The sequence below is a fragment of the Balaenoptera ricei genome, chromosome 1 (assembly GCF_028023285.1).
Source record: "Balaenoptera ricei isolate mBalRic1 chromosome 1, mBalRic1.hap2, whole genome shotgun sequence".
Lineage (NCBI taxonomy): Eukaryota > Metazoa > Chordata > Mammalia > Artiodactyla > Balaenopteridae > Balaenoptera > Balaenoptera ricei.
The window spans coordinates 160,443,556-160,469,548 of NC_082639.1; the positions used below are offsets into that span (position 1 = coordinate 160,443,556).

General features: G+C 37.2%; 1 protein-coding gene across 2 annotated transcripts; it reads right to left on the reverse strand.

The window, feature by feature from the left end:
* Nucleotides 1–990: 990 nt before the first annotated feature.
* NUCKS1 (nuclear casein kinase and cyclin dependent kinase substrate 1) lies at nt 991–25,303 on the reverse strand. Of its 2 annotated transcripts, none has more exons than XM_059940374.1 (7): nt 25,199–25,303; nt 10,642–10,691; nt 8,686–8,791; nt 5,917–5,972; nt 3,354–3,506; nt 2,435–2,581; nt 991–1,497 (listed from the first exon to the last, which is right to left on the reverse strand). In XM_059940374.1, the coding sequence occupies exons 1-7, from the start codon at nt 25,213–25,215 to the stop codon at nt 1,298–1,300; spliced, it is 729 nt and encodes a 242-aa protein (XP_059796357.1). In that variant the 5' UTR covers nt 25,216–25,303; the 3' UTR covers nt 991–1,297. The 2 variants fall into 2 exon arrangements, with proteins under 2 accessions (XP_059796357.1, XP_059796349.1); XM_059940366.1 differs by having other exon boundaries at nt 2,435–2,584; nt 25,199–25,302.
* Between the last annotated feature and the right edge of the window lie 690 nt (nt 25,304–25,993).

The window sequence follows — 25,993 nt, forward strand, 5'->3', positions numbered from 1 at the left end:
ATTCATGTCCTAGAGCAGGGCTGGTAGCCATTAGTGGTGGGGCTGTGCAGTAGTGTCCTATGTACTAGCAGGAATCCAAGAGATGACTTCATACCATGTTTCTACAAAGAAATGGGAAGACAGGGGTATGAAAAGGAAAACATTCTATCCCCAGATAAAAACAGAGCATGGTTCATGGGATCTGAATGCACATTTATGGCATACAAGAATTTCAATTCTCTGTTTTCATAAAGCAAAAATGTCAAGTCTTTGTGATTGAGTTTCACATTAACTGGTACTTTATTTGCTTAAAACCTAAACATTGTCAGTTTGAGAAGAAATCCACTGTGATATATAGATCTCCCCATTTAAATTCTAGGGTTTCTTCTTTTGATCCTTGGTAAAATTTTATCCAAGAAACAGAATAGATACATATATATATTTTAAAACATGAACCATTAGAGAATGAAATAGAAAATCAAGAAAGATTTAAGTTTTGGCGGCCCTTGCTTTTTTTTTTTTTTTTTTTTAAAGTTCCGTAAAGACTGTAGCAGGATAAAGGATCACTGGCTCCGAGTCTCTTAGAGATAACAAGTGATGAAATTAAAAAAAAAAAATAACCCACACCCTCAAACAAGGTCAGGTAACCTCAATTCCCTGTGCTGCCCCAGGATAAAAAAACATGAATACTTTTAGTAACAATTCAGAATTCATCTTTATCTCCTACCTGCCCCATCAGTGGAAGTTTAAAGTCATGATTTTTCTAGACATCCATATTTTTGTGTATAGAATATAAACTTGAATTAGATGACAACTGGTTTTTTTAAAAAGTTCAGGTAGAGAAAGAAACAATCACTTTTAACTAAAACCTTCTATGTTTTTTGATTACTGTTTAACTTGCTACCATTTAGCAAAAAGCAAAATTTCCATAGTGTTCACCTCAAATCTTATTGCTTTACAACTGTGGCATACCCTCCATTAAAAATAAAAATGAAGCAGTCAATCCAGTGATTAATTTAACATGGCTTTCATTGGGAAAGAGGAGGAGGGAGAAGAGGGGGTCGCGACAAAGAGACCCATAGACAAAAAAGGTAAATTAAACATACAATGGTTTTCTTAAAAAAAAAAAAAAGAAGAAGAAGAAAATGTTATTTTTCAACAAAAGGAAAAAAAAAAGCATTGAAAGCCCATGAGTCAAGCCATAGCCAAAACCATATTCTATCTTAAGTAGGTTTTCTTTTTTTTTCCCCTCTTTTTTTCTTTTTTCTTTTTTTTTTCTCTTTTTTTAATAAAATCTCTCCCCAAACCATCATCACTTTTAATCCTCCCCAGACTGGGCTTCATCTTCAGACCCTTCATCCCCAGATTTCTCAGGTGGAGGGCTTGCAGATGTTTTCTTTTCAGGAGGGCTTTCTGGTTCCTCGTCATCTTCTTTGGGAGAAGGAGTCTTTTCCTTTGATGCCTTTGAAGCTGTGGGGCGACCCACTTTCCCTTTGCCTTTCACAGGGCTTGGCGTCACTGAAAGAAGAAAAATACCAATTTGGGGAAGGGAAGAAAAGCATCTTTAACAAAAATCAGCTACTAAAGAAAATAATCTGTAAGAAAAAAATCTATAAACACAACACCCTAACTTACTAAAAATGAAGGTGGGTACTGGTTTCCAAACCCTTTTAAACAACACTGTAATGTTATGTTAGCAGTAATGCTTACAATAGAGAAACAGGATGCTATAGAAACTGCACATCATCCTTAGTGGCTTGTGAAACTAAAAATTGTTTATGTTTAAAACTCAGGTGAAGAGGGGATGCAACTTAACCTGAATAGAAACTAAAGCCATCAAATAACTTCTAACAGTTCCATCATTACTAACAGTAAGACATGATGAGTAAAAGTTCTATTTGCTAGAATAAAAAAAAGCAAATCCAGCTTTCTGATTTAATCACAAACTAGCTTCAACCAGGAGAATACCTGGTAGAAACCATAAGGGCCTAAAGAAAATGAATCTATGCTGTCAAGTGTGATTTTATTTTGCTAGCACAGAGGATGGTGTAGGGATCAGAACACAGAACTTAAATATATCACTGTAGGTGTGTATTTTCACAATTTCAAGTCTTTACTAGCTGCTGGGATTGTGATATCAGTGGGAAAAAAGGGCAGTAATAGCTATGCTGGTGGGGTGTTTCTACCACTGTACCTGACACTAACAGGTCATTCCCAAATCTTGCCTTTCGTATGGCAGTAGTTGAAGAACAGGGCTAAGCCACCAGACTTTCAGAGGGGCTGGAGTCCTTATTAATAAATAAGTGATACTTCCAGGTATAGAAGACAGGATCCTTTTATTTTTGTTAAGTACGTGGCCAATGCCAAGCCCTAATGAAGAACTTCTGTAGAGAAGGTTTATTGGTTCTTCACATTTTTCAAAGCAGTAATTTAATCTGACTTCTGCAGAGCTCACCTGTGGCCTTTAGCCTGGGTTTGGGCATTTTCTTTTCTTTTCTCTCAGGTTTGGACTTCTTAACCATCTTTTTGTTTTTCTTTTTTGAACTGCCATAGTCACTATCATCATCGTCTTCCATTAGGAAATCCTCATCACTGCCGGAATCTTCTGAGAGGAAAGAAGAATTTCAACGTCCAACTTAATGTATACAGCCTTCCAAGTGAACAAAGGGAGAGAGTGCTAAGAATGGAGAATGGATTTGGAAGTCAAACACTCTTGGATTCTATTTGCAGCTGTACTACCAATCTGGCTGGAACTGTCACTGGCCCCACCTGTAAAATGGTTTAGCACACACCATGAGGGTTACATGACTGACTTGTTTGAAGAGTACGTTGAAAACAGGAAAAGATAAGACTTAATCTGGATAAAAACTGAAGCCATCAAGTAACTTTTGGTAGTTCCATCACTCCTATATAGTCCTGATGAGACTAGGGAAATGAAACTGAACTGATTTGTTGTGTTTGGCCCAAGTATAAACAAATGAAGTAAGAAAACTACACACAAAGCAGATATACATGTAATTAATTAATCTGAGTAACCTGTGAAACATCTAAATTTAGTCAACACCTTTTTTTGCAAGGTGAGGTCTACACCCTTCTCCACCAAGCCAAAATACAAATCTTAATCACAACACCCACCACGTAACTGTTAGTCTAACAATTGTTCATTCAGTATTTGAGTAGAAATGATGGACATAATGATCATGAGAATCTCTGAACCTTTTAAAATATACAAAGATATCAAAACAGTCGTCTCTTTTAATAGTTAGTATCTAACTTAAGCGACTGATTTTAACATCGAGCATCCACAAAAACGTGGAAGTAATCGAGGTCACAAACTAAAACCATGAGCAAAGTAACAAGGCAGCTTTACGTACTCTCCTGGAATGGCACCTCATCCTCTTCTTCTTGTTCTTCTTCACTGCCCACATCTTCCATGAGCATCTCCCTCTGTTTAGAGGCTGCTTTAGAGGCTGCCTGCCGTTGCTGGCGCACATTTTTATGATCTTCTTTTTCATCTTCACTGTCCTCTGCAATATCAAAGGTATAATGCAATGATCAAAGAGTTATGGGTTTGAGAGCCGACTAGAAAAGCCGATATGAGATATAACCTGCAGCTTTATTTCATTCAAAAAGGGTAAATTTTATCCCTAAAAATTTCTACAAAATATACAAAAGAGCTAAAATTCAAAGAATGAGCTTGAATAAGACTATGCACCCACTAGTACATATAAAATAACTTAGGCATGTAGTTCTAAGTAATAATAAAGCTGAATTTAGGTGTGAGCCCATGTTTCCTATAACATACTTTAAACTTGTATCATTGCTTTGCCCTGAAATTCTCAATCCCATTCAAACCTATCTACACAGTTTTTAGAAACTAAAGTTAGAAAAGTATTTTTAAATAGTAGAACAGGGGAAGATTGTCTTCCAATGATATTTATTCTAAGATACAAAACATACAGAACCTAAAATAATGCCAAACTACTATCCTTTTCAATGAATGAGGTGTGGCCATTTCAGTTTAGAGGAGATTGAGGGAAATCTTTAAAACACATATTTAAATCAATTAGATCTCAATACAATTTTATTAAAAAAATTACTTTCATATACTATAGTTTATAAATTAAAAGTTCTTTTCAACACACAGTTGTGGCTGTGCATAAATCTGGTTAAACAACAGGATGCCAGCCTATTGGCTCTAGACCAAGTTATATTTTTATTAGTTTCTACCTACGGCCCTCCTCCTGGACTTTGAGGCTCCCTTATTCTGTTAAGGTTTAGCTGTTACTCTTCTGGAAACACTCGAGTCTTATAAGCTTTGCCATGGTCAGTGTTCAAGTCATCACTTTCACTACCCAAAACCTCACCTGAAGACAAATAGACACAGGGAACGGAACTGACTTTGGTAGACTCAAAACTAAACGCACCTCACAGTAGCTTAACACTAGTACAGAGTTATTCATCTTGAAGTGCTCAAATGCTTACAAATGTAAGAGATTCAAATTAGGATTCACAAGGCAGATGAATAAAAGTGTATGTTACATTATCACAACAGCACTAGACAGCGCAAAAGGTTAATATAATTTATTTTCAGACAATTAGCAGACTTGGGAAAAAAAAACGGAACACAAAATAGCTCAGTGGAGTGAATCCAGTGGAACTCTGTCTACCCTCTACATATTAGCTAAATAGCAGTCTCATTTAAAGGGGGATCCAGGAAGGCAAAAGCAGGGGAATATAGACCACAACTAAAATGGTTGGGAGCAAGATGGAATAAACTCTCAATTCTTTTAAGAGTTACATTTTAAAAAATAAATACCAACAAGTAATCAGCATTTAACATTTAATTTAGTCAGTTCCTCATTAATTCTTTTAAGTTAGTATTCTTACAAAAAAACTTTCTCTGTGGCTACTGTTTCAAAGGACTACTTCCCAGCTAAAAAGAGTCAGATTGAAACTAATCGTTGTTTACTTTCCAACCTGGAGTCATCACTCCCCCTTATTCTTATTATTCTATTTAGTTTGGTATCTTTTATTTGTTCATGTAAATGGTTTTCAATTTTGACTATGCATGAGAATAATCTGTAAATACTTATACAAAACAAAGCCCCAACATCCCACCTAGACCTTACTGAATGAGAAGTCCTGGGATGGGATGGATATAAGTAGGTTATAAAAACCTTCATAGCAGACTTCCCTGGTGGCGCAGTGGTTAAGAATCCACCTGCCAATGCAGGGGACATGGGTTCAAGCCCTGGTCCGGGAAAATCCCACACGCCGCAGAGCAACTAAGCCCGTGTGCCACAACTACTGAGCCCGTGTGCCACAACTACTGAGGCTTGCGCGCCTACAGCCTGTGCTCCGCAACAAGAGAAGCCACCGCAATGAGAAGCCCGCACACCGCAGCAAAGAGTTGCCCCTGCTCGCCACAACTAGAGAAAGCCCGCGTGCAGCAACGAAGGCCCAATGCAGCCAAAAACAAATTAATTAATTAATTCATTAGAAAAAACAAAAAAACCTTCATAGGGACTTCCCTGGTGGTCCAGCGGTTAAGACTCTGCGCTCCCAATGCAGGGGGCCCGGGTTTGATCCCTAGTCAGGGAACTAGATCCCGCATGCCGCAATGAAGATCCTGCACGCGGCAATGCAACTAAGACCTGGCGCAGCCAAATAAATAAATAAAATTTTTTTTTTAAAAAACCTACAAACAAAAAAACCAAACCAAAACAAAAACCAAAACAAACCGCCTTCATAGGAAACTGTAATAAGCCCCAGGATTGAGAACCACTGTGAGCTCTTTGAAGATGGAAACACATAATGTTTGTAATGCAGCATTTACCACAGAGCCTGGCATTATAATAAAACCACTTATTAAAATGTCCAATAAATAAATATATAAATAGAATTACACCTATTACATTAAAAATTCTTTACTACCTGCTGAGTGAGAATCATCCTTCTTGGTCTTCACATCTTTTTCTTCTGAGTCCTCACTGTAAGCGGAAGGGGGAAAAGATTAAAAATCTTAGATCAAGATCCAAATGAACATAAATCTCTGGTATCTGACTGAAGGAGAACGTCGAAGAAAGCCTCTTTTATACATAAAATATTCAAACAGATGCTGAGGAGTGGAACTGCTTGCATTATTTCCCTACTTCATAGGAATGCTGGTGATTAAGAACAATTTTATCTACTTTTAGAAAACACTGCTTCCTCTGAAGACCCAAAGGAAAAAAAGAAGGTATCTCAACACAGGCTAAAAACTTTTCACCTATGGATAAGACCTGGTTCACGAGAACATTTACTAAGAAAAATTTTTTGTTGTCAGAGGCAAAGTATGAATATACTGAAAATAAATTATATAATGTATCAATGGTGGTAAAGTAGGCAAGTAAATGGATAGCCTCAAATATAGATGTAGAAAACACCTTTATAATTATTAAAGGAAACGAGTTTAGTTATATAAATTACAATATGCCTAAAAAATTTATCTAAAACAAAATGAAAACAAATTAATTAATTACCTCCTAATATTAATATTTAGGAGTCCAATATTTCTATACATCAGAAACCTCAACACATAGGCCTGCCTTGTATCATGGAGAAAATAAAAGCGAGCTAAAGGTCACTGCAGAGTAAAATAAGAAGTTAAGGAGCTTCAAAGTTCAATGGAAAGTTTTATAAAATAACTTTTTAGGTCACAAAGATGCACATTTTATATCTTCACAAATCTTAACTTGGAAATCTGGGTTCTAGTGTTCTGTCTTTGTCATGAATTATTTAGTTGTATGATCTTAGGCAAATCACTTGTACTCTTCAGCGCTATAATTTTATGATTCCATGAGAAATTCTGACAAACAAAAAAAGAAAGAGTCACATAAAAGTTGATAGCTTTCTTTTCTCAAACAGCAGATCTTGTAAATCTCTTTGGTATTCCTGTAATTTACACCACACTCAAATGACAACCTATTGAACCCAAGATTCCTAAGCAAAAAGAAAAACCAAACACATTTCTTTACTAAGTAATCTGATCCAAATATACTATAATTCTGAAACCTGTGACTGTTCTATATAAATATTTTATGCAAAGTAAGCATTTAATTCACAAGTCTATTATAATGATGAAGAACGGTATCATTTCCTCTAGTTCTTTTATTATTGAGTTTATAGAGACGGTTAATCCTTGAGCCCCATTACAGTGAAGTCAAGTAAAAGCTAAACCTTTAAGTAGAGACCAACAAAAAAATCAACATTAATATTGGTCTGAGGGAATAAATGTACAAGGCACTTAATACAAATGGCAACAAAAGCTATATTTATTTCAACCATTCCTGGACACTTAGCAGAGAGTCATAAAGCCAGATGACTGCAACAAGGAAAAATTTAGGCTAGGTATCAATTATATTGATGAGACATTACAACAGGCCACGAAGATGCTCATTCCTAGGAGAAATATAATAAAATAAATATAATGAAAGATAGTTCTAAGTTGGGCTGCTATATAAAACTGGATTAGAGAGATATATTATGAAACTATGGAAAACGTGTCTCCCTACAGTATAATTTTATCTTATTTTTCCTCAAAATTTTTCCACATTTCTGAAATTCTCCAGGAAAGAAAATATTAGATGTTAGCGATTCAAGCAAACAGAAAATACTAGGTACATTTATTAATTATTATTATTTTTACAAACTTAGCGTTCTGTGAATTCAGAATGGAAAGATTTCTGCCTAGGGATTATAGTGGTTTTAGTGCTCAAAAGTAAATAACTTAGAAGAACTAGTGAGAATTATTATTTCATTTCTTTGAACTACTCATACTTAATAGTATTATGTGGAAGTGGTATAGCCTAATGGTTAAAAAAATAGACTTTGGAGTCCAACAGACATGGTTTCAAAATCTACTGGTCTATTTGCTGGTCCTTGGATAAATCACTGACCCCTCTAAGTTAATATTACTTACCCTAATAAAGGTTTTGTGAGAATTAAATGATAATGAATATAAATTAGCATATAATAGATACTGGCACATAATAATTATAAACGGTAACTATCATCACCACCACCACCACTACCATCAAGGAGGTCTTAAAGTTATGCTACACTGAGTATGAGAGTGAATGAATGTGTATAGCTGTAAGAGCAGAGATGAAAGCTACAATACCCTGGTCTCATGAGACAATTACAGTTAAAAATACAACTCATCTGAATTCATTTATAAAACTAAGGGAAAGGAAACAGCCCAAAATGATTAAATTATTTAAACAAAGTAGAATTGACTATAGATAGTAAAACTCGGCAGGCAATGGAACTTAACATTCTATAAGCTTTAGTTATGATTCTGCCAATGATCTGTGACTGAATAGGAAAGGTCACTTATTCTTTGCCATTTCTACAATGAAAATGCCAATACTAACCTTGGGCAACAAATTATATACTTAAACAATCTTTCTACCTGTGTTCAGAGGTTTGAAGTAGCACCAAAGTCATTCTGGCATACCTGGAGCTCACCTTGGATTCCATGACCTTAAAGAGGCTAACCTCTAGACTCAGAAGCACTGTCTGAGATAAAATGAAATATGCAAAACAACATTAGGTGAATAAGCACTTTCCCAAAGTAACTGAAGATTCTACCAATTTAGAGACCAGACACTATCCTCATCTGAGTGGTGACAGTGTAAGAAGAATCAGACTTATGCCTCTTACCTATCTTCCTGTGAATTCTTTCCAGATCGCCTCTTATTTTTAGCTTCTCGGGGAGATGATCGAATTTTCTTAGCTGGAGGGCCCGAATCTCTTCCATAATCTTCATCTAAACAAAGTATTTTTCAAATTCAATGAACTATATTATGATTTTTACATGTCAAAATTACCACTCTATTTACTGATAATTCTCTCATGCTATTTAAAAGGTGAGAGGGCAGAATTTCCTAAATAATTTTCTTTCATTAAAAAAAAAATCTTTTCGGGCTTCCCTGGTGGCGCAGTGGTTGAGAATCTGCCTGCCAATGCAGGGAACACGGGTTCAAGCCCTGGTCTGGGAAGATCCCACATGCCGCGGAGCAACTAAGCCCGTGAGCCACAATTACTGAGCCTGCGCGTCTGGAGCCTGTGCTCGGCAACAAGAGAGGCCGCGACAGGGAAAGGCCCGCGCACCGCGATGAAGAGTGGCCCCCACTTGCCGCAACTAGAGAAAGCCCTCGCACAGAAACGAAGACTCAACACAGCCAAAAATAAATAAATAAATAAATAAAATTAAAAAAAAAAAAATCTTTTCTACTCCAGTTCCACCTTAACTCAATCATTTCCATTTTTGCATATTACTCTCTAGTCCTCATGTGTATATTTTAATATACCCACAGTCAAATATCTCTTACTTTATATTCTACCCTTTTAATTTGTTAAAGACTTACATGTTTCCACATCTTCATATTTATTTGGAAACTATTATAGTAATATGGTTATATTACAAGCATTTTAGACTGTAAAGAACCCACAATTCTACAATCCTAACACAATTACTGTTATCAAGTAAATTACTTTTAAACTAAAGTATTATATATAGCACACTCTGGCACTTGAGGAAAATACCTCCAATTTAAAAAGTCCTATAAAACCTTAAAAAGTGACTCTTCCAAAACTTTACTACACCATCACATATAATCGTGAGTATCTAGAACAGTCTGAAGCTTCAGCAATTATTAAATGGTTGGATAATTATAAATTATGGAATACCATACAACCATTAACCAACATAAACTTTTAGTAACACAAGAAAGATAAGTAGGGGTGGGTGGGAGGGGCACAGAACTCAAAATTCTATAGCAATATGTCAACTATATTTTTAAAAGGAGAAAAAGGACAAAAAGGTTAAAATGGCCATCTGCTGGCTAAAGGACTTTGAATAATATTTCTGCCTCAGTTTCCTTATCTGTAAAATGGAAATAAAAATAGTATAATCCCATTTTAACAGGAATGATCTAAGGATTAAATGAGTAAGTGCAAACATTTAGTAAGCATTTAATAAATATCAGTATTACCTCTGGGAGGGTGGATTATGTTTTTATTCTTCTTTATACTTGCTGCATTTTCTAGGTTTTCCCAAGGTACATAGTATTATGTTTATAAAGTAAAAGTAGATTTTAAAAAAATAAAGGAAAAAGAATAGTAAACACATCTGGAAAATGAGAGTAAGGACATATTCTAAAAAGACCTTTTATGGCTACAATTTAAGACACACTACTCACTCTTAGTTCACAAATCAAAGGTATTTCACAAAATACTCTCATCATACTTTACTATGCAAAAAATTTACATACTCCCTCTTATAATGTACAAGTTTTACCGTGATTATAGCAGGAGATATATTAAACTAATAAACACTGCATCAGAATTATCACACATTTAAACTTTGGACTCCAAAACCAGATAAGAAAAAAAATTATTCAAGTGTTTATTATCAATGATTTACTAAGGAAAAGTTAAAATCCATGCAAGTTCAACGTTTGTTTTGGGTGACACAGATTGACATAATTTATATACATCAACGGTCTAAAAATAAAAAATGAAACCTATTTCAAAAGAATAATAAGAATGTACACAAGCTGGGTATTCTTCCACTAGTCAGTCGAATTTACAACTTATTGAAATCACAAAACTTACCAGCATCATCAGATTCCTGAAATTGTGAATAATCAACGACCTTCCTATTTCTGTGGAAAGAAGAGACTCTAATTAAGATCACAAAAATGTAGGACTTTTCTAAGATATCAGAACCCACATTTCTACTTCACAAACAGAATTAGAACTAGCTCTCTGAAATTTATTTTTCAACAAGCCCCTACCTCAGCCAAAAAATGTCCCATTTTGTTATAGGAAAGTATAGCTTAAACCGAAAGTATTTCAAATGACAATTCTCATATTGCTCATCTGAGGCATAGCTCAAATACTATCCTTTCCTACAAAACAACCTCCCACCTCCCACAAGTACATAAAACAGCAAAATAAGCCAAACTACCATAAATATTCATTATACAGAGATGATATCATATGCACACAAACCAAAACTGTAAATGTTACTTTATTCTTACTGCTATACACACGTGTACACCTGATAAATAAGGTTATTACTGAGTTTTTTTCACGGCAAAGTGACCTTTAAATATAATAGTTAATTATATTTAATTAACTTACCGTCACTATGGTGACGGTAAGTTAAGCCTTACATAGGAAGGGATGGAAAAAAATTGATTCAAAAGATACTCTTTATTAAAGAGCTTTTTTTTTTTTTTTGGCCATGCCGCGCAGCTTGCAGGATCTTAGTTCCCTGACCAGGGATTGAACCCGGGCCATGGCAGTGAAAAACCTGGAATCCTAACCACTAGGCTACATGGAACTCCCTAAAGAGCATTTATTAAAGATACAAATTTATGTATTTACTTGACTCAGTGATTTTTTTTTGACTCAGTGATTTTTAAGTACTTCTTACTAGGTAAGGCATCTTTAATATCTCAAACAAATTTAATTTCCATTTTCCTACTTCATATTCTAAACTTAAAAGTTTAAAATTCCTCTCAGAGAGATATAAGAGCTTCCATGTTAGTATCCAAACAGCCTGGAACTTAAAAGAGCCTCAGATGTACTGTAACTAAATGGAAACTAAACAAGTGAACCGAAAGAACTGTAAGGGAAACATGCCACTAACTACACTTAAACATAAGTCGAGGACTATTCCTGGTTTTATATATTAAGACACCATTTAAATGCAAGAACAGGAGAGTAAGAATTCAAGTGCAGGCAGAACTTCTATATAATACGCAAAAATGATAGGGTGGGGTGAATTCTGAACACATCTTTGGGGCTTAGATGTGGAGGAAGGTATAGCCACATCCTTGATTTAAGAGAGAGAGAGAAAAAAAAAGAAAGGCTCTTAAGGAATCTTGTATTCTGTTTTTCTTTAGTCTACCAACAATGAATTATATCTTCTGACTTTACTGCCTCAATGAGTCAAGATGCAAAACTATAAAATATGTTGTAACTATATTTTGTTATAAGAAACTGAGTTTATATATTAAAGATACCCTTCTATTAGTAAAGTTAATTTCAAAAATATTGCTATTAGTTCCACTTACATGAGTTACCTAATCAAATTCATAGAGATAGAAAGTAAAATGGTGGTTGTCAGGGGTGGGGTAGTGGAGGATGGGGAGTCAATGGTATGTACAGTTTCAGTTTTGCAAGAGGAAGAGTTCTGGAAATTGAGTGCCCAAAAATGTGAATATATTCAACGCTAGTGAACTGTACATTTAAAAATGGTTAAAATGGTAAATATGTTATTTTACCACAATTTTAAAAAAAGAATAAAATAAAAATATTTTTTCTTAAAAAAAACCCTATTCGGGGGGCGCTAGTAATCAAATGCTTATCATGTTCCAGGAAATAGTGATTTTTAATGACAGATGCCATGAAAAACAGTATTATGAACACAGTGCAAAGATGACCATTTTCTGCATCACTTAGGATCAAGGAAAATGTGACATGGAACTAGGGAGAAAGGATCCGGAAAAGGGAGTTTTAAATCTTTATCTCTAACAATTATGTACAGGTTCTGAAATCGCGGGCATAATAATTTTAGGTTAGCTGGTGGAATTGCAGCTAAAATACTGGTACAATTTCCGGTATCAATTTCTGGTATCAATAGATACATCCTACGAGACTATATAAAGGAGGGTAACCATATGGCAAAGGATCATATGAAGAACTATTGAATAAACTGGGATTTTTAACCTGCAAAAGGGAAAACATGTTAGCTTTGGTGATCAGATTAAGTGTGGGTTCAAGATAAAGGACTTCTTAACAGTTTACTAATGATAGTTACTTCCTTAGTCTATCACTAGAAACACTCCAAAAAGGAATTATATAGTACAAAATACAGAATCTGTTAGTAGGAATCCTGGGTTCTAGAACTTCAAACAAATCACTTACTTCTCTGGGCCTCAGTTCCTCATCTGTGGGAACTGACGACCTAAGTTGCTTGACAGATCTAAGAAGCTGCTCTATAAAATTAAATAAAATTATCAAAGTTTAATGAAAAAGACGACTTTTTCAATTGTAAATGGTCAACTATCCTTTTGCACACCATACATCTTAACATGTACCACTGTACCATTTGTTTTCTTCACTAATCTAAGCTTCTTGAAAGTAACAATCATGTCTTATATCCACATTTCTGGTACAGAACAAGGTAAAAAGTAGGCACTCAAATGTTTTCTGAACTTTTTGCTCTTAGGACCAAATTTTAAGAGCTCTGTTAGAAACCTAATTTTAGAAAATACTCTAGAGGATAATATCCAATCTCCTTAAAGACTTTTAAGATCTCACCTCTTGCCACTTAACAAGCAAGCAACCCCAGGAGGCTTAATTCCACCAATCAGGTTGTTTTTTTACCACTTGCTCATGCAGCTCCCTTGCTTAGAATGCTATTCATATCACTCTCACTCATATCAGATATAACCTCACCTCTCAACAACTTTAATCCCTTATTGATAGTACATAAACTACTAAATGTCTGTCTTCCCTATTAAACATGAACATCTTGAGGACAGGGGTTGTCTCTCCTTCATTTGGAACACCAAATTCAAGGAAGGCTTGATGAGTGAATGGACTTGGACTTGGCATCTGTAAAGGATTAGTGTGGGAAAGGGAATCAGTAGAGAGGATGCATGTACCACTGGAGTCTTCAACTTATCAGACATTTAATCCCACTGCCAACGACAAAAGAAAATTTAGTTTTCTCCAAACTGAAAAACTTGTTATTTAAAATCTAAGAGATTTAAAAGGGGAATTCCCTGGTGGTCCAGTTGTTAGGACTCGGCGCTTCCACTGCGGTGGCCTGGTTCAATCCCTGGTTAGGGAACTAAGATCCTGCAAGCTGCACGGTGCGGCCAAAAAACAAACAAAAAAAAAGATTTAAAAGGCAATTATTTAGTACATTTTTTTCTATCCTAGTTTTCAACACAGGAAAACTACAAAAATGTCACATAGACTACACTGACATTATATAAGCAATTAAATTAAAAAATTTCAAAACTAAATTGAAATACTACTGCTTCCCTTGAAACACAAAATATTTTAACTTTCAATTATGTGAAAATGGCCAGAATTATCTTACATAATAAATGTTATTTATCACAAAAACTGTAAAACCTGAGTAAAGCAAAATATGAATATAGAAGCACTCTTGTCTTAAGGGTAACTAGTAAAAAAAAATCCATCTATAAATGCTAAAGAGGGGAAAAGAAAAAATAATTTCAATAAAAGATCTACGATAACAAGGGTCATTCACAAAAACTCATTATAATGAGTTATAATAATAGTTTGGTTCATTTTCTGCTTTCTAAAGATGCTTATTCAAAACATACTGTTTTCCACTACTTAGAGATTCACCTTATTCAGGGTTGATATATATTTTTGATGAACTTATTCCTATGCAAACTTGAAATTAAGAAGGCAATATTTAAGTCTAAAGGCATAGGAAGTCCTACCTCTAGCTGAAAACAAAGAAACATTCTCATTTTTATTACTTAAATTAAATGCCAAAGCTAAACCAACTCTTCAGTGTAAAATGAGCATCAAAAACTGGAACTGGGAGGACAACACAAAATTTCAGTATAGCATAAAAGTTAAAAACACAGATTTTTAAAACTGGGTTGAAATCCTGGCTCTGCCAGTTACTTGCCCTCACTGAACTTCAGTTTCCTCACCTGTAAAATACGAAAAACAATACCTATCTCTCGAGATTGTTTCGAGGGCCAGGTACACAATTATCCAATAAATAGCCATTATTTCTTGTAAGCACTAACTTGTTCCACCCAGAATACTACTGCAATCTTGAATCACGTGAATACACAAGTAACACTCTTATTTATTAGAACAGCACGATTAAGCCGCTCCTTTTAAAACCATTGTCTTAAAAAATAAATAAATAAAATAAAATAAAAACGTTATGTCTTAGAGTATTGGTTCTAGTGCTATTTAGAAAGATTGTCTTTAAGAGTTTGTTGCTCATTTCATTAAAATGCAATATCAAAATACCCCCCTATTTTTATATTATTTCCAACTTTATGATAAAAGTTTTCAGTTGCCATTTAGGCCAGAGAAAGTAGCAACGGTAGCTATTTTAAGTCCACCATTTAAGTTAGATCGATTTCTATCAACTGGAGTTCCATCTAAGTAAGTCTAAAAGTTTGCACTAGAAAAGAGAACTGTAACCCAGTAAGGAAAACAAATGTTTAAAATAGAAACTATAGGAACACAAAAACTTCAATTAAGGGGCTTCCCTGGTGGCACAGTGGATAAGAATCGGCCTGCCTATGCAGGGGACACAGGTTCGATCCCTGGTCCGGGAAGATCCCACATGCCGCGGAGCAACTAAGCCCGTGCGCCACAACTAATGAAGCCCGTGCACCTAGAGCCCGTGCTCTGCAACAAGAGAAGCCACCGCAATGAGAAGCCCACACACGCACCACAACGAAGAGTAGCCCCCACTCACAGATAGCCCACGCGCAGCAACGAAGCCCCAACGCAGCCAAAAATAAATAAATAAGTTTAAAAAACCCAAAAAACTTCAATTATATGCCTGCTCTTACTTTAAAAGCTGATATAACCGCTATATTTAGATTCTAAAGGTACCTTGGTCACAAATGAACCAATTCCTGGATGATCACCAGAGAGCTTTGAGATAAGCCCTTACTTTTGCATCAAAGTGCAAAAATGAAAGGTAAAGTTGGAAGCTAGACAAAGAACACTAAAAGATCCATTTTTGGCACCAAATGTGGATAACTCAAGCAATAGGATTTTTTTTTTTCTTCCATTCTCTTAATCATCAACTTCTTTCTACTGAATACTGGTAAGTCTACCCCCCAAATGCCTTTTCTTTCTTATAGCAGCAACCATCCAAGACCAAATCAATAATATTCCTGAAATGTGAGGTATGTAAAACTAATATTCTAAAGAATCAAGGATCAACAGTATTTCAGAGATGGAAACTACCACATCTTTTGAGATGATCTCTTCTAACCCTTTGAACCTTAAAGATGAGAAAACAACTTAAAACCACAAAATTCAGTGCTACTCTTTAACAAACCTGCACATCAAAATATGGAGAAACAATTAAGTTCCAGGTGAGGAAGCAGAACTTTAAAATAGAAACCCACATTTAATTATTGACACCCTAAGCTTTGTATTACTTAAAGAACACAAAATCATTTTCTCAAGGCAAATCAGAGAGACTTTTAGACAATTTACTACATTATTTAGCTCAATAAAGCTATCTTCCATTTTTACCCTCAAGAAGTCCTATTGTTCTGACCAATGCAGGGAAGGAGAAGAAACACCTAGCTAATTTTCTAGAATTCAGCAATTTTCTCATTAGGCACTTAAAGTGCACTTGAAATCTGAGTTTTGAGAAACCCAAAATAGCAGCTCTTTTCACTAATCACCTAAGTGATAAACATCTAGAACAATGTTTTTTAATCTATTGGTCACAACCCACTATTGGGTCCTGAAATCAATTTACTGACGTATAACCAGCACTTTATTTTTTTGGCTGCAGCTCGCGTGGGATCTTACTTCCCTGACCAGGGATCGAACCCAGGCCCCTGGCAATGAGGGCACTGAACCCTAACAACCGGACTGCCAGGGAATTCCCTATAACCAGCATTTTAAAAGAAAAAGAAGCAAATAGAAAATATCAGAGAAAATTACACCTAAATAACTGGCAAGTTCCTGAAACTTGCTTCAGGTATTTGTATTCTTGTGTGTAGCAAATTGTAACGTAAAATGTATTTCTTATAGGAACTTCATCAAAAAAGTCTGAGCCACTGCTATAGAATAAAATGATTTCCAAAGTAGTTTTTAGTTTCACCTTTACAAAAAATGATTTGTTATTAATCCATGGCCACAAAAGTATAACATCTCTTCCTATTTTAATTCAGTTTTAAGAAAACCACTTTTTTTTAAACTTAAGCACTCATAACACCTATCAAAGTTTGGTGGCCCGTGGGGGACAGAGGGAAGGGTGATACACCACCAGGTGTATTACAGCTACTGGACCTTAGACAATTTAATCCAATCTTACCCCAAACGTGTTATCCTATCAACAAATGTCCCTGGAAGGGCATGACTGAGAACCTTTCACAATCTCCCAAGGCAACTAATTCCAAGAAAACCAGATAATGAAACAGTTCTTCTCAGCGAGGTGAAATCTGCCTCTAAAGTCCACTGACCAATTCTGTCTTGCCTAGCTCCTGGGATCACCATGGTCTAAATCAAAACCCTCTTCCATAGAGCAGCCCTTAAAATTTGTGCGACAGTTTCCACTTTTTTCTTCAAGGCTAAATACTAAAGTTTCTGCATATCAAATGTCCTTAAAACTTAGGACATTTACCTCTCTCCATTCTTCTATCCCTCAAGATTCTTCATACGCCAAGTTTTCTCAGGATATAAGAAAATTAGTTCATAGAAGCCAGGATACCTAAACTCAATTCAGGGTAATTTCTCACAGTTGCTTATTTTGAGCTTCATGTTCCTTTTGGCTAAGATATATTGCTTTGACTGTATCTTATATCATTCTGCTTTTTACAATTAAACAGAATTCAAAAACAGTCACAAGATACAAGAAAGCAAAAATTTTTAAGTAAATATTTAAAATCAAGAACATTACAGGAAATAGCTCTTTAAAGTTTTTCAAATGGAAAAAGTAAATTTCTAATTTCTGCACAAAAGGGGAATAAAGGAGTTCTGAATGATGAGCCAGGTATGTTTGAGATAGTTGTCACCATGCTCTCCTAAATTTTTTTATCAACTTGCTAATATTTCAGTCCAGATGAATAAATATGAACTCTTATATGGCACTCCTTATTCCCAAAATACATTCAGTCCCACCATATTCTCTCCATATAGTATACTATTTTAAAGTCACATACAAATTTCAGTGAGTATAACAAAGTATTGGGTAAATAAAATGGGCTAGATTTTTCCCAACAGAAGTTTAGTGCAAAATCTATGCAATTAGGAACAGAGTAAACCTCAAGCAGGTGAGATTAAAGGGGTCTCAGATGAGCATATTACCAAGTAGAGTCCTGTCTGCAGCAAGAGTCTTGGAACCCTCAGTGGACTCTTCCAATTGTCTTAACCCAACTACCAGGGACACATCTGTAGCCTGACAAAGATTTACTGACTCATTACAATAAAGGTGATGGAACATCAGAAATGTGTAGCATCTCACCAAACAGAGGAAAACTTAAAAAGGATTTGGGGAAGGGTACAATTTAGGTGAAATTTAAATGAAGCAGTGTCTTGATAGGCTCAAAGCACAGCAGACTGTGAAAAGGGGTCTACATCAGGTCTAGACAGTGAAGTGGACCTTGGGTCTTATTTCTTGGCAAAGAAGTTAAGGTAGATGTGAATTTTGTGCCCAGCAACCCCTCATTTGAAGCTCTAAAAATGTAAATCGAGGATAGCTCTCCATGTCAAAAGGAGATAGCTTTTCCTGACAAAAGTGTGATGTTTCACTCTTATTGATATAATTTCAAATAGCAAAGTTTCTGACAGCCTGATTTTAGAGAATCTTTTCTTAGCAGGAAAGCAGTAGTCAAAGGAGTGTTATAAATCTTTCCAGTTGTAGAGTATCTGTGGAAGAGAGTCTGTTATCCCAGCCCAATGAATAGCCAGCTGGATTTTTACTTCTCAGTGGAGCTAAGTTTTCGTTTCTCAAGTAATTCATCTTATGGGCCATTTTATCTTGACACATGAAATCTCCCTGAAGATCACCTTGTTTTTCAGGTAACTGAACAGGTGCACAGTTCAATAAGTAGACAGGCACTAAGAAGCACCTGAAAATATGCTATAGCCAGCTGAACCACTCTTTGGCAACCTGTGGTCTCTTCACCAAAAGTATTTCAAAGACCTATAATTACGGCTATTTAGATACTATTTTAAAATATGGCAATGCAATTCTGTAACAATCAGCTCCACTTCCTAGAACCTAGATAGTAATATTTTTTGAAACAAAACAAAGGGATGCCCCATTTTGACCAAAGTGGTCATATACTAAATCAAATGTTTTCTCTTATTGTCCACAACACTGCAGTCTCTAAGTGCCAGAGGGGCACTATTCACATGGACTGTAATGTGGATGTAACATAGATGGTGCCCCAGAGTTACACAGAATGGTGGCCTTGTTTTTATATTTCTGGGGAAAACAGACCAAAAACATAAATAAAATCAATCTCCCTTTCTTTATTCAAAACTACTTTCTCCTTATTAACTAACTAGTTGTATTGCAATGATTTCAAACACTAAAACTCAACCACTTATCTTGGTTTGTAACTTTTGTCAAGTTAAATCAACCCCAATTTATTAATCTTAATTTCCTTCTAATTGTAATATACTGACGAGTTTTATAATAGGTGCTGAACCTTTTCAAATGCTATGGTTTTTCTCCTTTGGTCTTTTAATATGAATCAGTGACAGATTTTAAGTTTTATTCCCGGCACAAATGCTACTTGATCATATGTATTTTTAATACATACTGGATTCAGTTAGCTAATACTGTTTGGCATTCTTGCATCTATACATATACATAAAATGAGTCCATTAATTTTCTGTGGTGTCCTTTAGGTGGCTTTGGAATCTATTCACTTATTTTGGTCAGGGGGAAATGTCCCTGAATTATGTATACACTTAAATGCCACTTATCTAACATTCATGTTTCCTCCCACAAAAGCCTCACACTACTTCAGTGCTTTTTCCTCTACATTCAGGTGTCTTTTCCTTTAATTAACCCCTTCACATATTCTCTTATTCCTTCGAAATTTTCCTTTCCTCCACCCACCCCGCCCCCCCCAGCTCACTTTAAAGTTGGTCTTCCCCACCAAAGTCCTGCTATGAACCATAACCCCCAAATGTGCTACTACCACGAGATAGAGTAACACCCCGTGGCAGTGTCTGACTAGAAAGATCACACTGGCCACAACTTCTATTTGAATTCCTCCTTCCTTTTTAATGGTTAGGTGAACTGGATCAGTTACTTAATTTAAGCCTCAGCCCTCTCACATATGAAATAAGGGATAATATATACCTTGCTCAGAGTTGTTCAAGATTTTGAAAAACATGAGAAGTACCCGGCAGAATTGGCACAAAAAGTGTTGCTCATTAAGTGATGGCTCTATTGAGTTTCGAGTGATTTTATTTTTTCTAAAATTGAAGATGGAGAAAGGAACTGTGCTGTTAAAGGTCTAGTCTTCTTATCTACAATTTAGAAATTCAAAAAGTTCTGACAACCAAGTCTTTTCATAATTTATATGGTGGTAAACATATGCAGGGCAAACAAGAGGGGTTTTTTAGAATTTTCTTTTAGTGTGAAAATTCCTAGGTTTTACCATAGAGATTAATGTGTTTGATTACAGGAGCACTACCCCAGACTGGTGATGGTACATTATATATACAGTATAGGCACCCTGTTACCTTTTTTAAATTTTTGAAAAAATTTGAACTTCTGAACACATATACTCCCCAATGGTTTCAAACTAAGGATTGTGGACCTGTAAAACATTCTATGTGGAATCAAATGTATACAATAAATGTAAATCTAATAGAGAGTTAAATAGGTAAGACTCATGCAGTCTAAATCCAGCTTTACTATTACTTCTACGCCTTAGCTCCTAGACTTAAAAGTCATCACTAGTAAATTGAAGGAACTGGACTTAATCTCAGAAGTTCTTTCTAGTTAAAAAAAAAAATGCTTTTAATTAAAACTTTTTCTGAGAATTGTTTTGAAGAGTAAGTTGAAAAAACTGCTATTTAAAATATTTTGGCCATATATTTCCCCTCAAATATTTTCTATATAGAGCTTAAAAACCAGTGCATACAGAATGCACTCACCATTATTTAGAGATTACAAAATAAAATAGCATTTGACCATCTTCATGCCAAACACTAGGAAGGGAAGAGTGGTACCACAGAAAGAATGCCAGCATTGTATTCAGAAAATCTAGGTTCAAATCTTGGCTGTTTCACAGTTCTGTGACCTTGAGTAACATTATTTAAGCTTATTTCATCATCTACTATATGGGAATTTTAAAAAAATCCTCTATTACAGGGTTGTAACAAGGATAAAACAAGATAAAGTGAAATCCTCAGTACCTGACTCTGCACTTACTCTTAGTAAATGTTTATTTGGTAATCACTCCAAAAAAAAAAAATCAAACTTTAAAGACTTTTTTTTTTTTGCATTTTATTTATTTTTTGGCCTTGCCGCACACTGGATCTTAGTTTCCCAACCAGGGATTGAACCCTGGGCCCCGGCAGTGAAAATGCTGAGTCCTAACCACTGGCCCGCCAGGGAATTCCCAACATTGTCTTCTTATAATTTTCAGATTAAATACATATATGTTAGGAAATGTTGAATACTTAAGTGTTGTTATAAAATTAACTCCCCCATTATTCAGGCTTTCCAAGTTATTACGTGAGATATCTTTGAAGGTGAAGTCTACAGAAGAGTTTATGTCTTTTTAGAAGAAAGTGACATGTAAGTAATAATACATGTATAGATCAAAGGTTAATAAAATCACACTTCTTTCACACACACACACACACACACACGACCTGGACATAGAGAATAAGATCAGATACAAGGAACCAGGCTCATCTAAAACCACATTTACTAGTATACTAAACTCGTGTCTTCCTGTGTATCCTTGGTATCATAAATTCCAAGCTGCCTTGAATTTTCAGGTTTCCAAGTTTTTCCCTTTAACCGAGGGCTTTTTGAAACTAATTTTCTGGTAAGAGAGAATATCATTTTTTTTTTTAGAAATCCAGACACATTCCAACCGAATTCTCTTTGAAAAGAAAGCAATCTGGAATCTTGGGGAAGCTGATTCTCAACATAAATAAAAAATGACCAAAAAAATTTTATATCAATCTGTAAAAGAGCCTATGCTTTCACATCTAAACTTTCAATGTTAAATGTTCCTTGCAGTCTCAAGTACTAAACAAAAGAAGACAAGACATCAGGTACACTTACATTATAAAGAAAGGAGCAAACAGATTGATCTGAGTGACTTGGACCATTTTCAATAAAGGAGATCTCTGGAGAATATACAAAGGTAAATTTCAAAAACCCTGGTTTCTAGGCTGGGCAAGTTAGTAAATCTCTGAGCTTTCTTTCAAAAGTAACAGCTTTTTCTTCCCTACCTCATAAAAGCATTTTGAAAAGTTAAAAGTGCCATACACTAAAATAACATCAACACTTATCTGGTAGAAGAGACAAGCGATTATGTGGAAAGGGAGGAGGATGAGGATAAGCAGGGCTGTAAATTAAGAATCTAGGTTCTAGACCCAATCTTGGCATCTACTAGTGTGTGATGCAAGGCACTTCACTTGTCCAGGTCCCCACATTACGTCACTCGTAAAATGAATCTGCCTAAATTTTTCTGGCTCTAAGACTGCAATTTTACGCTATAAATTTGAATCCAAGGCCTAAAATATTTCAGCTCTCATTTATATATGAGTCAGATACTGTAAAAGGTGACAGCAATACAGTGTGAACAGAACTACTTAGATATGTGTTGCACACATGTCTATGGAAAACCGTGCCGTAGCATCGGTCAGTTCATCATTCCGTTCATTTGGAAACTGGTGTCAAGCAGCCATTGGTACATTTCTAAATCTTCCTTAAATGCTTAGGTTAATATTAATATGAAAATAATAGTCACAGTAAAAAATGAAAAGCAGAAAATCCTCAAAATTATATACAGGCCTAAGGGCAGAAACATATCCCAAAAGAAGCTGCAGGGACACATTTTCCAACACATGCTTTTTTTGTTTTGGGTTTGTTTTTAAACAAGGTTGATCATTCTGATATTAGGTCAACATCTTTTTTTTTTTTTTGTTACATTCCCTCAAGTACATAGACTCTTCAATTACAAAAGCACTTCCCTAAGACAGAACTTTTTTTATTGCAAAATTTAACAAACCACCAAAGTCAAGTTTAATTATTTCTGCTTTATTATTGGTCAAGAGTACGTTAAAGGCTTTCAAAAAAGTTACAAAGAGACTTCATCACTAAAATATATAATCAAAAACCAAGTTGCTTTAAAATTAATAACGTGAAAGTGACCCCAAAAAAGCCCACAATATATTAACTTCATTCTTCAATTAGGGGCAAATGTACAGTTAAAATTACTTTTAACAGACTGAGCAAGAAAAAAGTTGTGCACAAATCCCAATGCCTTCAAAAAACTGATTAGAACGTGCTTAATATATTTACCCCTACCCGGTGACATTAAAAATCCAAGTTTTCAAGAAAAAAAAAGTTCTGTTCGTGTTCCAGCGTCTAAATTTGGGAGCACAAACTCAGGCAAATGAGTAAAATTACAACAATAAAATTAAAAGTCATCAAAACCTAGTGAACTGCGGTTATAAGGTAAACAAAAGTAATAGTCCAATTTCACCACACAGTAATTTACTCCCAGAAGACAGAAGATCCAATCCAGATGAAACAAATCTTTATTATGATATTGTCTATTTGTCCTGATCCTAAAGAAAATACTCTACATAAACTAATGGGATACACTGGTCATTTTATTATGCCAAAAAAAGTATGCAAACTATAATTTGAAATATCTATTCAGACTCCGTGCCAAAAAGTAGGCAAAACTCTTCCCGGTGGCGATGGTGAGTTATCGGAGATGTGGGTTAAAATTAGGCAGAAAAGCTGTCAGGTAGTTAGTTAGTACTCTCCTCACGCCCACCCCGAGCGTAGGAGCCTGCAGCCCCATACCCCCACCAGCTGGAGGCTGCTGTTCTAGTCTGCAGACAGAACGGTGCAGCACAAAACCCTTTCCGGGGTTCCAAACCTCCCTTTAGAGCTCTAGCTCAAAATACTTCCGTTCCTCACAAAACTTGGAATGAAGAAGGGGAAGCAACAACTATTAAAACATTTAGAAACTAAACCTATTTATCCATAAAGCACTATGCAAAGTAGCCAATTCCTTACATTGAAAGCGCCAACGACATTATATTAAAAGTAATATTTATTTGCAACAGTTCTCCTTCGTAAGGCCTCAACAGACTGGATTAAGCCACACCCCTCCATAAATGGCACGTTCCATACGACAGCCGGGAGGATGGCCAAGGGCGATTCCACCGTCCGCTGGGGAACAGCAAACTTGTTGAAATTCTCAGAATAAAGTCTAACGACTAACCGAATCTAGCCCGTTTATTATTAAAGTTATTCGAGGTAAAGATAAGATTACAAAAACATCCGAGACGTGTACGCCGAGGAAGAGAAGAGAGAGAGGTAGCGGGAACGAGAACCACACGGGATTTGGGTCGTGCAGTTAACCCACACCTCCCTGAGTAGGGACATTTCCGAGGAAGGACATTTCTAGTCGGAGGCAAAGAGCGAACTCGAGGCGGGGGGAGCGGGGGTTAACCAGCTCAAAACTACGAGTTGGGTGAGACACAGCATTTTCCAGGGCCTAGTCCCGAACTCTCTCTGCTGCGGAGGGAAAAAGAACGCGTCCCACCCACGCCCGGCCCGATCCGAGAGGCGGGGCTCTGCAGCGACCCCGGAGGACGGAGGCGGGGCCCGGCGGCAGAGCTGCCCCTCCTGCTTTGCATGGAACACCCCCGTCCGCTAGAGAAAGAGGGCTGAGTCCCCCACCCCCACCCCCACGCAAGCCGAGGGGGGAAGGGGCAAAACGGCGTCTCCGCCCTTCCCCCCCCCCCCCCAATTAAGGTGGGGTCCGAGACCGAGTCCGCTGGTCCCCGCGGCCGGCTCCAAGGGGCCGGGCCGGAGGAGGTGGGGCCTGGGTGGGGGCGCTGACTTCACACCCCTCCCCCTCCGACCGCTGGCGGTTCAGGGAACACCCCGCCCGCTCCAGTGCGGCGAGTGGGGGAGGCAGCAAAGCAGCCCAGAGCCCTGCAAAGGCGCGGGGCGGGGAGGAGCGCGCGCATGGGCGCGCGGCCGCTACCCCCGCGCAGCCCCGCGGGCAAGCAAGGCCCCCCACGCTCAAGGGCGCGCGCGGGCCCCAAAAGGGAGGAGGCCGCGCGTGGCACGGGAGAGGGCCGACTCTAGGCTTCTGTCCCCCACTCCTTCACCACTCACCCCAACCCCCTCCAACCCGTTCCAGGCCTCGGACTCCGCACTGACCTGACAGGCCGAGACATGTTCGCTGTCGAAACAGGACCGAGTCGAGAAGCCAAAGACCAGGACCCCCCCACCCCGCGCGCTCGGCGCCCCACCCCCCCCAACTTCGGCCGATGGGGCCGCTGCCGCCGAACCCCGAGCTGCTGGCTTCTCAAACTCCGCCGCTCCTTGGTTCAGGGCCCCTTAATCAGACGAGCCCCCCGCTCCCCCGTCTCTTCAAAATGGATGAATCAAACCAGCCGAAAATGCGCCAAAGCCGCCGTACAACCAAAGCCACTAGGGCCTGTGGGCTCCGCCCCAACACGACCGGTCATTGGCGGCTTCTGCCAGATGCGCAGAGCTCATTCGTCCGTTTGAATCATCACGTCTCCCAGGTTCCGCCCCACTCACTGATAGGCTCCGCCTCCTCCGTGAGGTCCTGTTAGTCAAGGTGCTCTGAGAGCGCACGGCCGCAAAACAAAAATGGTCGCTGCTCGGCCCGCCCCCTGGTTTCCACTCCAGAGTTGCAGATTCGTCTTGGGTTGCGTCTTAGGATGACTAGGAAAAAAGATTTATTAAGAGTTTAATGTCATTTAATGTTAGCTTAATGATGTATCATTTCGCCTGCCTTGATCATCTAGAAACTCCACTGATAGCAAAACCCGTGGGATAGGCAGCTGATTCGTCAGCAAGGGGCTGCCTCTGAATTGGAGGGAAATTCCATAGATTCAAAAATTTTGACCTTAAACCCACAAGCTCCTACTCCTTGCTTAAGCATTAGACCTCAGGAGCCCAACCGCTGCTGGAGCAGGGAGGCAG

Bases quoted from the DNA above. Each gene is read 5' to 3' on its own strand.
- NUCKS1 (XM_059940366.1), bottom strand. The intron at 8,792-10,641 runs GTAAGTTTTGTG...TACTTTGTTTAG, and splicing joins TCAGGAATCTGATGATGCTG to ATGAAGATTATGGAAGAGAT. The intron at 5,973-8,685 runs GTAAGAGGCATA...TTCCGCTTACAG, and splicing joins AAGAATTCACAGGAAGATAG to TGAGGACTCAGAAGAAAAAG.